The 12,909-nt window shown below is 39.7% G+C and overlaps 1 protein-coding gene across 1 annotated transcript; it reads right to left on the reverse strand.

The window, feature by feature from the left end:
* Positions 1-323: 323 nt before the first annotated feature.
* ppp1r3cb (protein phosphatase 1, regulatory subunit 3Cb) lies at positions 324-5,112 on the reverse strand. Its single transcript, XM_081393072.1, has 2 exons — positions 4,912-5,112; positions 324-3,776 (listed from the first exon to the last, which is right to left on the reverse strand). Exons 1-2 carry the CDS (start codon positions 4,923-4,925, stop codon positions 2,834-2,836), a joined length of 957 nt encoding a protein of 318 aa, XP_081249198.1. The 5' UTR covers positions 4,926-5,112; the 3' UTR covers positions 324-2,833.
* Between the last annotated feature and the right edge of the window lie 7,797 nt (positions 5,113-12,909).

Consider the following 12,909-nt stretch of genomic DNA (forward strand, 5'->3'; position numbering starts at 1 on the left):
ATGTTTGTCAGCGATCTACATTCATTTAAACAAATTTGTGCTAACTGGCAGCCTGCTCACTAGACACCTTTTTCTCTCTCTCCTTTTTGAGGCAAACAGCTATTTATTCCTCACATTCAGGATTGATAGACCCTAAAATGTCAAAACATGCAGATACAAACCAAAACATAACATTTACAGTCATTAAACCAAAGGCCTGGAAGTTAATATTTGTATATTCTGAGTCATCTTATATTTCACTCTGATAGTGAAGTGATGGTATTAATCTGAAGAAGTGGAAGTAAAACATGCCATATTTACACACAAAAAAGCAGAAGTTCATTCATCATTCATCATAGAAACATTAGGTTTTATTTCTAATAGGAACACAGAGTATAGTACAACATTCTTTCAAACAAACATCTTTCTTTGCAGTAGAAAAATATGTAGGCATACACTGTGGCTTGTGTAGGCCCCTTTTTACATTCAACCTACATGATCCCTCTCCGCAATTACAGCAGCTTATGATTCATCACAGTCCACCATCACCTTTGTTCAAGGCGTCAACCTCAACCAATTTTTCTATTTCAGTGAAAGGGGGGACATAAACATGAAAAAGGCAACAATCTCATTCAATATTATCGTTCTCCTTAGCCACTCTTCCTCACATACTACGACCTCCTTAAAGTTACATCCAAAAGTCCCTCATCTTCTATCCTCCAAATAACACTGGAGAGTTTCCACACACCACGTGTCATAAATCACAATGCAGCACACACAGCCACGCACAAAAACCATAGCAGCAAAAATGTTGTAGGAAAGAAGTGTAAAATACATTAAGAGTGGAGCTTTAAAAAAGTAGATCAGACGTAGGAAAAATCGAAAGTGCAACAGCAGGGATTTAGCACTTTATGGGTATCATTATCTCTCATGGACTCCCTTATAATGCATCATGCTTAATGCATTCACTAAAAAGTGACCGATAAACTGGTACTATCAAATGAGATACAAAAACTTCAATATGAAGCAATCTCATATTGTACCAGATTATCCCACTTCCATAATTTGAGAATAACGTGTTTTATGCAGTGCTGCTCTTGAAGGGTAAGTTCACCCAAAATTGAAAATTCTGTCATCATTTACTCCTAAACCTTTAAACCTTTACAACTTTTTTCCTTCAGTGGAACACTAAGGAAGATATTTTGAAGAACTGTTTTTGTCCATACAATGACAAAGAGAGTCAGTGGGGTCCAAAACAATATTCTACCCCATTTACTTTCTTTATATATCATTATATTTTATCTTCTTTTGTGTTAGAAGAGAGAAATGCATACAGGTTTGGAATGAAATGAAGTTGAGTAAATGACAGAACTTCCATCCTTTTAAGGATGACTTAAATTACATATTTATGTCCAGTTACATTTCAGAAACAGGATTCCCAAAATTCAGTGATTTCAGATGGGTAACAACAAAATTATTACCCTTCAAGGTAACAAAATAGTGTTTTGAAGAATCTATTTCAGAGTAAGTGCTAGTTGTTCACTTTATAGAAGGACATTTGTAAAGATATCCGAAATGATGCCATTGTATTACAGTTAATCACAGAACAACACAAAGGAAGGCATCTATGTTATGAAAACTGTTGGTTTACCCAGAGAATGTCTAATATGGCGAGAAGTTTCACTCTCAGTACACTTCCGGCTTCTGAACTGGTTGCAGTTCCTCTCTGATTCCATATGAGGGCGCTCACAGGACGAGTGCAGAATGAATGGAGGTCTATGGCGCTATACCAATAAAAATCCACTTTTCTCAGGATATAATTTTTTGTCTAGTAATTTGAATGTTGTATTCGAAAGGAGATGCAAATAAATTACACATTGCTGGGTGTTAGATTTTTTTGAGTCACTTATTTGCTTTAAAAAGTATTTTAAAGTGTCAATGACGTCATATACATGTACGACCAGAGATACTGCTTAACGGCAATCCTTCACTCACTCTGTTGCGTTCGCGCTCTGCACTTTCTTTTCACTCGAGGCATCGACAACACAGCTGACACAGGTAAACACACTTGCTGGAAGAGTTTTTGTTTTGTTTGTTTCTGGTCCCGCTTCGGATGACACGATGCCATCAAGCGGTATCTCTGGTCGTAATCAGTCCTTCACTGACCAATCAGCGTTCATTAGCAGAATGCTAGCGTGTTATGGGCAACAACAACTCAACCTGTAAGAAATCGAAAGGACATAAGTACTTGTTCATTCAACTTTCGACCTAAAACCCATGTTGAACTTGCAAAATCTACAATCAGATTTAAGATTTATCAACGGCAATCGGGTGAAAGAGACACATTTAGCCGTCTAGCCCCATTGACTCCCATTCATTTTGCACTCATGGCGATCGCCCCCAGTGGAACTCTGGTGGTACTACAACCAAAATTCGGTACAATAGAGCTTAATAGGGAGTGGGCAGGCTCTCCGTAGACGGGCTCTGGTTTACCTCATGTCAGATCTACAGAATAGCGTACATAGTGTGCTACAAAATTAGAAAAATAACATAAACCAACATTTTTCATTCTGAGTAACTGCCATATGGTTAACATGGTTAGTCTCAAATTTGCATAATTTCAGAGCCCAAACATCTAATTTTAAACTAAACGTGTATCTCAAAAACATACGCCAACAATGAAATAATTTGGACAAACATGGCCAAAAAGAGTTTTCTTTTGAGGGTGTCATTGCTAATTTCTTTCTACTCTACTTGACTTTTCAGAAGTCAATTTTGAAACGAACCAAGAGCTCCATTTGCATTTGCCCTTGTTACAAGATTTACTTCAAATTCGTCAGAGGGTCTTGAACTGTCACCAGTAGGGGGTGGTGTTCTCAATATGACCCCAGCTCTGCCACTCGGGGAAGAATCCACTAGATGTTCTCGGGCTCCCGAACTGATCAAACTCCATTTCTGGCCGTTTGCCTTGATTCTTAAAATCTGTTGTCGTCGTTTGGGTGACATTAGCCTGGCTGGGGTCGTTCTCTGTATGTACCAGCTTGTAATTTTCCCCATCGTTATTGTCCCAGTATGTCATATCATGCGTTTTGTAGGATATGCAGAACTCCATCTGCTCATGTGGGGCCACAGAACTTGGAAGGTCGATGGAAAATGAGAAGGTGTCAACATCCTCGCATCCATAAACATTATTCATGTACGTACAAGGAATGTCAGCATAGCTTTTCCATGAATCAAATGTTATTCGCACATGGACGACCTTCTCAAAGCTTACATTGATCACTTTGACCGTGCCGGTGAGTGATCTCTCTTGAATTATACAGTTTTCCAAGCATACTAGGTTCTTCTTTAGACTGTTTCGGAAGTCCAAATAGTCTGCGGCAGGCTGAGGAAAGTCCAAAATAAAATTCTTCTCCTTCTCCTCAGCCTTTAGGCCCACAATGGCATCCTCCAGGTCTGATAATTCAAACTGCAGGTCTAACATGGGGTCTTCCTCGAATTCCTTAAACACATGGACTGCTGTCAGAGACATGCCTTTAGAGTCAGCAAAAACCACTTTCTTTTTAGCTTTGGTCTCGGGACTCTTCCATCCTAGGTTGGCAGTGTTCACGTCGGTCTTGGAGCTGATGCAGGATCGCAGAGGTTTGTACTGGTTGACTAAGTACCTGGACTTGCAGTCCTCATATGAACTGAGGAAACTGCGAAGAGGCGGTGAGTGTGCCAGACAGATTCTCATTGCCACATCCACAGGCATAATTGGACTTGGCATTGGCCTGGGGTTCAGTATCTGCAGAACCCTGTCATGAAGACAATGGTGAAAAACATTACAGTGACCAATTAAGCAGGAGATGTGACAGTCACATAAAGACTTGCCCAGAATTTAGAGATTGAGTAAACAAAACCACTATTGTAGAGCTAGATTAAGCTATTTAAAAAAAAAAAATTAGCCATAGCTGTTGATTTAAGCTTTTCAAATTATAAAATATTTATTTTTAATATATGTAAAAATACCAGATGTAGAGTTAAGAATTGGGATAAATCCAAAAGCAACAAAGTATAAAATATACAAAACTAAAATATCGATTCCAGTTTTCACTAAAAGTCACTAGTACCTTGTTAGACACTAGAGTGTATTTCAATTGTTACTAGTTAAATTTTTGTCTGATTTTTACCTATAACGTTGTATGCAATCTGGCTAGTCATTATTTCAGATAAGAAATAATACTGGTTACATGTGGGATAGAAGGCAATCTGGCTAGTCATTATTTCAAATAAGAAATATTACTGGTTACATTTGGGATAGACAGTGTCTCATAAATAAGTACTACTATCTAACATGTACTAGTAAAGCTATAACAGAGACTAGAAACTAGAATATACTAGAAAGTAGAATAAGTACCCATACTTAAACAACAAATGCAATACTAGTCTAGACATGTATAGAAGTTAAATCTGTATGAAACCCCATAGAATTCACTGGCAAAATTAGTTTTAAAAAAATAAACATAAAAATAAAAATAGAATAGAATAGTTACCTTGTAACTATAGGGTAGTAACTATTGGTAAATGAAATATGAAGTATAATGACAAATAGATTAGTAGCAGGCTAGTAGTCACTTTGGGAACAAATAGCCTACTAGTATCTGATGAATTTACAAATATCTATAGATACTAGAGGAATTGAAAAATACAGTTAACAATTATCACCAGCTATTACAATTTTTCCAGCAATTAAAACAATACTAGCAACATAAACATATACTAGTAAGAACAGCTTAACATTGGCAATGTCCAAATAATAATTTAATTAAGTAAAAATTATGTTTTAAATTGAATCTAAATTATAAGTGATATTCAGAGGTAATCTTTTACAGCGATCAGTGAGAAGTGATAAACCCCCTTGCTGCACTATGACGCACTCTGTATTCTTACCTGGTGCAATTCATTGAAACCCTTGGTTTGTTTCCCAAACGACAGACGTTTGTTCTTCTATAGTTTGAACAAGTACAGGTTTTTCCTACGTGCTTTTAAACTTCATTTAAAAACGTGACGACCTCCATAACTAAAAACCCGCTGACGAACAGTCGCTTACTGCGGCACCGGCACGCCCCCTTCGCGATCCAGCTGTACTGCAAAAGTCAAGCGAGCGTTCAGCTGATACATCAAGCCTCTGAGCGCATTGGTTCACGGTAACCCATCCTGAGAGCCAATAGGAGAGCACGAGAGCGAAGTGCCCCAGCAATCAGCGCTCAAGAAAAAATCAGCCATGGCGCGCGTGCAAGGCACTGGCAGATCAGCCCAGCGGTGAGAGCTGTTATAGAGGCGGGAGAAGAGCGTCACCCAAATTTAGATCCGATGACGCGCGGTTTGTGGATCAGAGTAATTTCCTTTGCTTTATTATTTTGCATAGATGAGTGTCACTGTATGATTATAAATATTATAAATATATTTTGAAGTGCTGCGGTCTTCACACATTTAGATATAAGGTGGTTGTTAGTTTGTCACATTTTTGCAAGTCTAATAGGCTTGCTTAGCCAACTTGTGACACAACAAGGAAACTGCTGTTTGAGTTGTGGCACAGTCGGTAATTCATATGCTCGTAACATAATGGCTCATGGAGATGCAGGCTTGAATCTGGCCTGTCATTTCCCTTCCCCTTAGCTTGTCAAGTTTACACTTTTATAATCTACATGCAAATAGGTAAAAAAATATCAGGGAAATGGGGGGAAAATTCTGAATTTTCCAATTGTGCTAGAAATTTCTCTTTGTGAGTGTAATCACTTTGAAATATTTTTTAGAAACATTACCCCATAATCATGAATGTCTGTAAAACATGGAAAATCATTGGTCAAAATGAGTGGGAACCCTGTTCATAAAAGTGAGATCAAGGTATTGGTGTTAAAGATTATTCACAGAGCATTCATACCAATCTGTCATTTGTGGGTGTTAAACATTTATGAAGCTGTCATGCTTTATTGCTGTCACAGTGGATGGTCAATATACTGTAGGCCTATGTTGCAATGACAGCAGTCTATTGAGTAATGTGGCCTACATTAGCCAGATCCATATCGCAACAGTTTACGAAGTGTATAATGCATTATTATCACAAGATGACTATTATTTATGATAAGAATGAACAAAATACAGAGTACAGTATTTCATGATGTTGATAAGGTTAACTCACTAGTGTAGCCAGAAAACCGTCTCTGGATGTGCAGAAGAATAACTGGGTGTGCCACATTTAGTCAGATTAATGTGCAAAAAAAACCCCGGCCCGGCATATCACTAACTTTACAGAATAGACTGGGCTGATGTGTAAAACTATACTCAGGCTCGCCACATAACCATAATACTAGGCCCATATAAAATATAACTCAGGGATCAACATTAAGCCTTTTCATGTGCTTGTCCTTCAAACTAGTAAATTGGTCATTCACTTGTCCAAGTAAAAAAATTGCTTGTCCAGAAAAAAATAGGATTTGTTTTTTGTGTGTTGTACAAATAATTTATTCTGAAGCAATATTCTCATCAGTGTTCAGTCAGCTTTTACATATTTAAATCTGCATATTTATGATATTTTAACCTTTATAAAGAGCATTTTTCCCTAATCCTTTCATTTTAAATTCTTAAATTTGATCAATAAATTCAATTGACTCTATATGGCTGTTACCAATCAAATTAATTAATTTACACTGAAAAATTACAACTGCATTAAATAATGTTATGAGATTGTTTTAAATATTTTTTTAATATACAAATATTAAATATTGGAAAGAATGATAGCCTACTTTTAAACACGAAACTAAACCACCAGTAGGCCTAGAGGGCGGCAGGTGACCGTCTTAATGAGTGAGTTATTGAGTAATTTATTCAAATGATTTGTTCAAACAGCTGAATCGTTCAGGAATGAGGCAGTTGGTTAATGGGTCATTGAATCTTTGACTCAACCGATTCGTTCAAAGCGCTGATAATTCTCTATTCAGTAATGTGTTCCGGTGAGATGTGCTGTGGTTCTGCTGTGATCTTTGTTTGAAACTATTTTCGCTGCACAAATAGAACAAAAACAGTCAATATTGTGTCTAAAATGTATGTGACTTGATATTTATTACTTGTTTATTGAACTGTCATATGAAGTGTCACATTTTCAATCGTGATGGTATTCAGCACTCATGGTCGTGTGATGTTAACCGTATTATATCATTATGTTATAAATATAAAAACTCCACATGAATTTTTAGACCGCTGTATGTTCATTAAGTTTCTTGTGAACTGCGTTTCCATTTCTCCTCTGCGCGAGCCTCAACAGCACAACGTCAGCGGCTGTTTGCGGATTGGTTGGCAGTCCGAATGTTGGCAGATATTTTTTTTTACGCTATTAATTTAAAAATTAAATTACAGTTTCAATTTACAAATATTGTAAGTAAACAACAATAGTCCGAGTTTATATATATACATACATATATATATATATATATATATATATATATATATATATATTTTTTTTTTTTTAAGACTTAATTCTACATCTATTTTTAGGTGTGCCAGCTGCCACTGTGGGTGGCACCGGTACACCCTGGCAGGCTGGCAAACCCGTGGCTACACCTATGACTTGGGCTATAAACACTTATACAACTTATAATATTAAACAAGTAAAATAAAAGCTCTCTCTCTCTCTCTCTCTCTCTCTCTCTCTCTCTCTCTCTCTCTCTCTCTCTCTCTCACACACACTCTCTCTCTCACACACACACACACACACACACACACACACACACACACACACACATTGGGTTTCCATGTTTTATGGGGACATTCCATATACATAATGATGTTTATACTATAAAAACTGTATATTTTATCTGCTAACCTTAACCTAGCCATCACAGAAAACTTTTTATATTTTTATATTGTCATTTTTATATTTTCAAAAAACATCACTCAGTATGATGATTTATAAGGTATTTTCCAAAAAAATGTCCCCAAAAAGATAAGGATTTCGGATATTGCCATCTTCCGGGAAAACAGACACACAAATATGCGCACGCACAAACAAACACACACACGCGAATGAGCAAGCCTTTTTTTGTCAATTATGTTATTGTTTTGTATGATTTTTGAAGGCAATTAATATAAGAATTATTGCTTGGTCAATATTTTATTATAGTTAATGCTTTGGATAAGTGCAGGGGCCAGAAAAAGACAACTCATAATTAAAGTTTTTCAAAATCCATTGAAATGAGAGACACATAATCAACAAATATATTAATAATAATAATAATAATAAACGTTTTTGAGTCCACTGCAAGTATAATCATTCAAAAAACTGATGTCTGGACAAAACATAATATATTTTTTACCTTTTAAGAAGGTCCTCTACTCCTTTTGATACGTCTGAGACAGTTTTGCCAATACTTTAGTCTCTATCTCAAGAGTGGAAACTTCAAGCAACGATTGGTCCATTAAGCACACTTGCAAAACAGGAAGCGCACAGACAGCCTTCACAATCAATTTAGCTACAGCTGGCCATCAGCATAATGCTGAAATACACTAATCAAATCACATTCTCTTTACACTGTTAATGATGATGGTCAGTAAGAATTAATTTACCTCACATAAACAGGTCTATAACTATGTTTGGGGCTTTATTTAACATTTTGAGTATTGGGTTGACTTTCAGGCTTATTGTTTTCACAACGATTGGTGTTGGTTATAGATGATTTCCTGAGGTAGGTTGAACAATGCAGGGAGTGTGCTTGATATCAGCAGTCATGCAAACATGTATTCAGCCAAAGAGAGTCCAAAACAAGACAGAGCTTGCAAGGATTTAGTCATTTAGTCATTTCAGTCAGTCATTTATTTTTATTTTTTTACGTAGTCACTTCCTCAGTGACCTGAGGTAGACCAGCTGAAGTGTGGGTAGTTTTGCATAGTGTGGCAATATTTACAGAGCTATTGCAAGAATAGTAGTATTTAGAGAAGCAACCAGTGTAATCTAATCAGAATGTGTAAGAGTCCATTAGACTCCTATGAGCCCAAAATATTACACATAAATTCTAAATGGTATTTTAAGTGTTTATAAATGTTGTTTTCAAATGATATTTTTAATTCAGTTACAACAATAGCTCTTGAATTGACAGAAGATACTTTTGTATCTTTGAAAAATTGCAACTTCAAAAGTAAACAAAAAGAGGTATTTAAAATTATCCATTTTGTCTCATTATCATCTGCCTGTCTTGCTTTGAGGTTTACTTATAACTAACAAGTTCTCTAAAGCCTGTTACTACCATCTGCTGCTCGATGGCTGTATTAGCAGTCACTGAACTATAGAGGCTATATGAAGACCAGAGAGAAGAGCACACACACACACACACACACACACACACACACACACACACACACACACACACACACACACACACACACACACACACACACACACACTTCTTCTTCTTTCTTCTTCTTCGGTTGTCCATCGAAATCCGATGATGACGTCCACGCCTTTAACGGTGAGATCTTTGATGGCTGAACAGTCCTATCCTGGACCCACAAGCTCTATTGCAGGTGGGGCATATGTATGTGATGGTGGTGGTGGTCACAGTGGCAGCTATGGCTGCATTTCTCCTGGCTCGCTTCTGCTGTCTTCTGGTTGTCCTCTCCATCTCTAGTGTACGAACCCCATCTCCACATAGCTGTCGCCAGATGGTGCGGTCAGCAGCAACATCCTCCAGATCCTCAGGTCTGATCTTACACTTTCTCAAGGCGTTCTTCATCTGATCTTTATAGCGCTTCTTCGGACCCCCAGCTGAGCGTTGACCATGATGTAACTGACCATATAGCACTCTGCGGGGAAGCCGACATGGGGGCATCCTTATCACATGCCCCAACCACTGCAGTTGGCGCTGGGTAATAATGGCCTCAATACTTCTGCAGTTCGTCTTTTTAAGTATTTCAGTGTGAGGCACATGATCGCGCCAGGTAATTCCCAGAATGCGCTGAAGGCAGCTTATGTGCAAGTGCTCTAAAGACTTGATGTGACGAGAGTAGGTTACCCATGCTTCACAGCTATAGAGGAGGGTGGTGACACAGACCGCTTGGTACACGGCGACCTTTGTGGAGGGATGAAGGTTCTTATTATGAAAGACTCTACATCGAAGTCTCCCAAAGGCAGCTGATGCCTGTTTAATGCGGCTCTTGATTTCATTATCGATGCTGCTATCCTCAGAGAGAAAACTCCCCAGATATTTGAAAGATGGCACTACTGACAGCTGTTCATCTCCAACAGTGAAGGCAGTAGATGTGGGTGGGACATTGGAAGTCCATTGGCAGACCACTTCTGTCTTGGTGGTGTTGACAGTCAGCCCCATCCTGCTGTACGCCCTCACCACCACATCAAGCACAGTTTGAAGATCCTCCGGAGTATGGGCTACAAAAGCACAGTCGTCTGCATACTGTAGCTCCAGGACCTGCTCTCTACTGATTTTTGTTGTTGCATTTAGCCTCCTAATGTTAAAGAGGTTGCCATCTAATCTGAAGTCCACTGCCACACCACTGCTGTTTTCAATCTCATTGTGGAGAAGCTTGGTGACACACAGGAGGAAGATGTTAAAGAGCACTGGCGCTAACACACACCCCTGCCTCACCCCTGTGCGTACAGGGAAGGGCTCGGACTCTTGTCCGCCTATGGTCACCCGAGCAGTCATCCCATCATGGAATTGGCGGAGGATGTTAACAAATTTTTCTGGACATCCAAACCTGAGGAGGACAGCCCATAGGAGCTCCCTTTGCACAGTGTCAAATGCTTTCGAGAGATCGATAAAGGCCATAAACATGTCCTGATGTTGCTCCCGGCACTTTTCCTGAAGCTGCCGGGCTGTGAAGATCATATCGATCGTGCTCCTGTTCTTTCTAAACCCGCACTGTGATTCTGGCAGCATTGACTCAGTGATGTTGTTAATAAGTCTCTGATGCAGCACTTTGGCCATAACCTTACCACCAACAGAAAGGAGTGATATGCCCCTGCTATTGCCGCATACAGCCTTGTCACCCTTGTTCTTATAGATGACTACAATGTTTGCATCTCTCCATTGCTGTGGGATGTTCTCATCAGTCCAGGCCTGGGTGATGTACTGGTAGAGGGTGCGCATACATATGTACCCTCCTTCCTTCAGTAACTCAGCAGGGATGTTATCAGCGCCAGGGGACTTGTTGTTCTTAAGGGAACGGACAGATGATAGAACCTCCTGGAACGTTGGTGGTAGACTGAGATTGTGGATGGGAGGAAGTTCAGGCAGTTCGTCCAGGATGGTGGGGTCTGCATCAGAGTCCTGATTAAGCAGGGTGTCAAAATGGTCAGCCCACCTCAATAGGATACTATTCTGGTCCTTCAGAAGTGTTTGACCATCAGCTGTTTTCAGGGGAGTGACACAGCGATTTGTTGGACCGTAGATGGTTTTGACAGCATTATAAAAATTATGCATGTCATTTTTATCTGCAAAGGATTGGATTTCATGTGCCTTTTCAGTCCACCACTCATTCTGTATGGCCCGTATATCCTTTTGCACTTTCCTCCGAGCTGCCTGCCAATGCTGTCTAGTTTCAATGGATGAAGGGTTGTCTAAAGTTTCCCGGTGTGCTTTCCGCATATCCTTAAGCAGGTTGTGGATGATGTCTGAGTTATCGTCAAACCAGTCCTGGTGGTTCTTGCTCTTATAGCCGATGGATTTGGCTGCTGCATCATAGAGCACAGAGCTAATATAGTTCCACTGTTGTTCCATTGTGTTTTCTGAGCTCAGACAATTTTCTGACTCCCCAAACTTCTCAGCTAGGAGACGTCGAAACTCACTTCTTGCTTCTATGTTTCCAAAGCGGTTACAATTTAGCCTCTTTTTTTTGGACTTTTCCCGCCGCAAAGGGGAACGTACTTCCATATTGAGCTTGGCCACAATCATACGATGGTCAGTCCAGCACTCTGCACCTCTCATGGCACGAGTGATGAAAACATCCTTGATGTCATTACTCCTCACCATGATGAAGTCAATCATGTGCCAATGTTTAGAGCGAGGGTGCATCCACGAGGTCTTATATTTTGCCTTCTGCTGGAAGATGGTGTTGGTTATGGTAAGGTTATGCTCAGAGCAAAGAGTAAGTAACCTCATACCATTTGCATTCTCCCTGCCAATGCCATGCCTACCTAGTACTCCATTCCATACCCTGTAGTTCTGTCCCACCCTAGCATTAAAATCCCCGAGCAAGAGGATCTTATCACTCTTAGGGATCCGGCGAAGAGTTTCATCCAGTGCTTGATAAAAGCATTCCTTGGCTTCATTTTCAGATGGCAAAGTTGGTGCATAGGCACTGAGAAGTGTGGCATAACGCTTTTTTGACAGGGGGATACGGAGGGTCATTAGCCTTTCACTAATGCCTACAGGTGTTTCTGTGATACTTGGTAGAAGCGTGTTTTTGATGGCCAGTCCTACTCCATAAAGATGTTTCCCACCTGGGGGGAAACCTTTCCAGAAGAAGGTATAGCCCATCCCTTCCTCTGTTAGAGATCCTTCATCCAGAAGCCTAGTCTCACTCAGGGCAGCAATGTCGATGTTGTAGCGGCTCAGCTCAGCAGAGATCAGGGCTGTTCTCCTGTGAGGTCTGTCAGAGATGCCATGCGAGTCCAGGAGAGTCCTTACATTCCATGTTGCCAGTTTTAAATGGTATTGTTTCTTATTTTTCTTATTTCGACCGCAGTAGTGGAATAACCCGATAGGCGCGGTAACCTATCCAGGTAAATGGTTGAATGGGCAATTTTTAGGCCACCTTTTCTAGGCCCTTCCCCAATGGGGGTGAGCAGTGCGGTCCCTAAATAGGGCTGCTCAGTCGCACAGGGGTCTGCCGAAACACCTGCCACTCAGTCCCAGTTGATAGCGACCAAATACCCTG

This window comes from Scardinius erythrophthalmus (genome assembly GCF_964197995.2).
Source record: "Scardinius erythrophthalmus genome assembly, chromosome: 18".
Lineage (NCBI taxonomy): Eukaryota > Metazoa > Chordata > Actinopteri > Cypriniformes > Leuciscidae > Scardinius > Scardinius erythrophthalmus.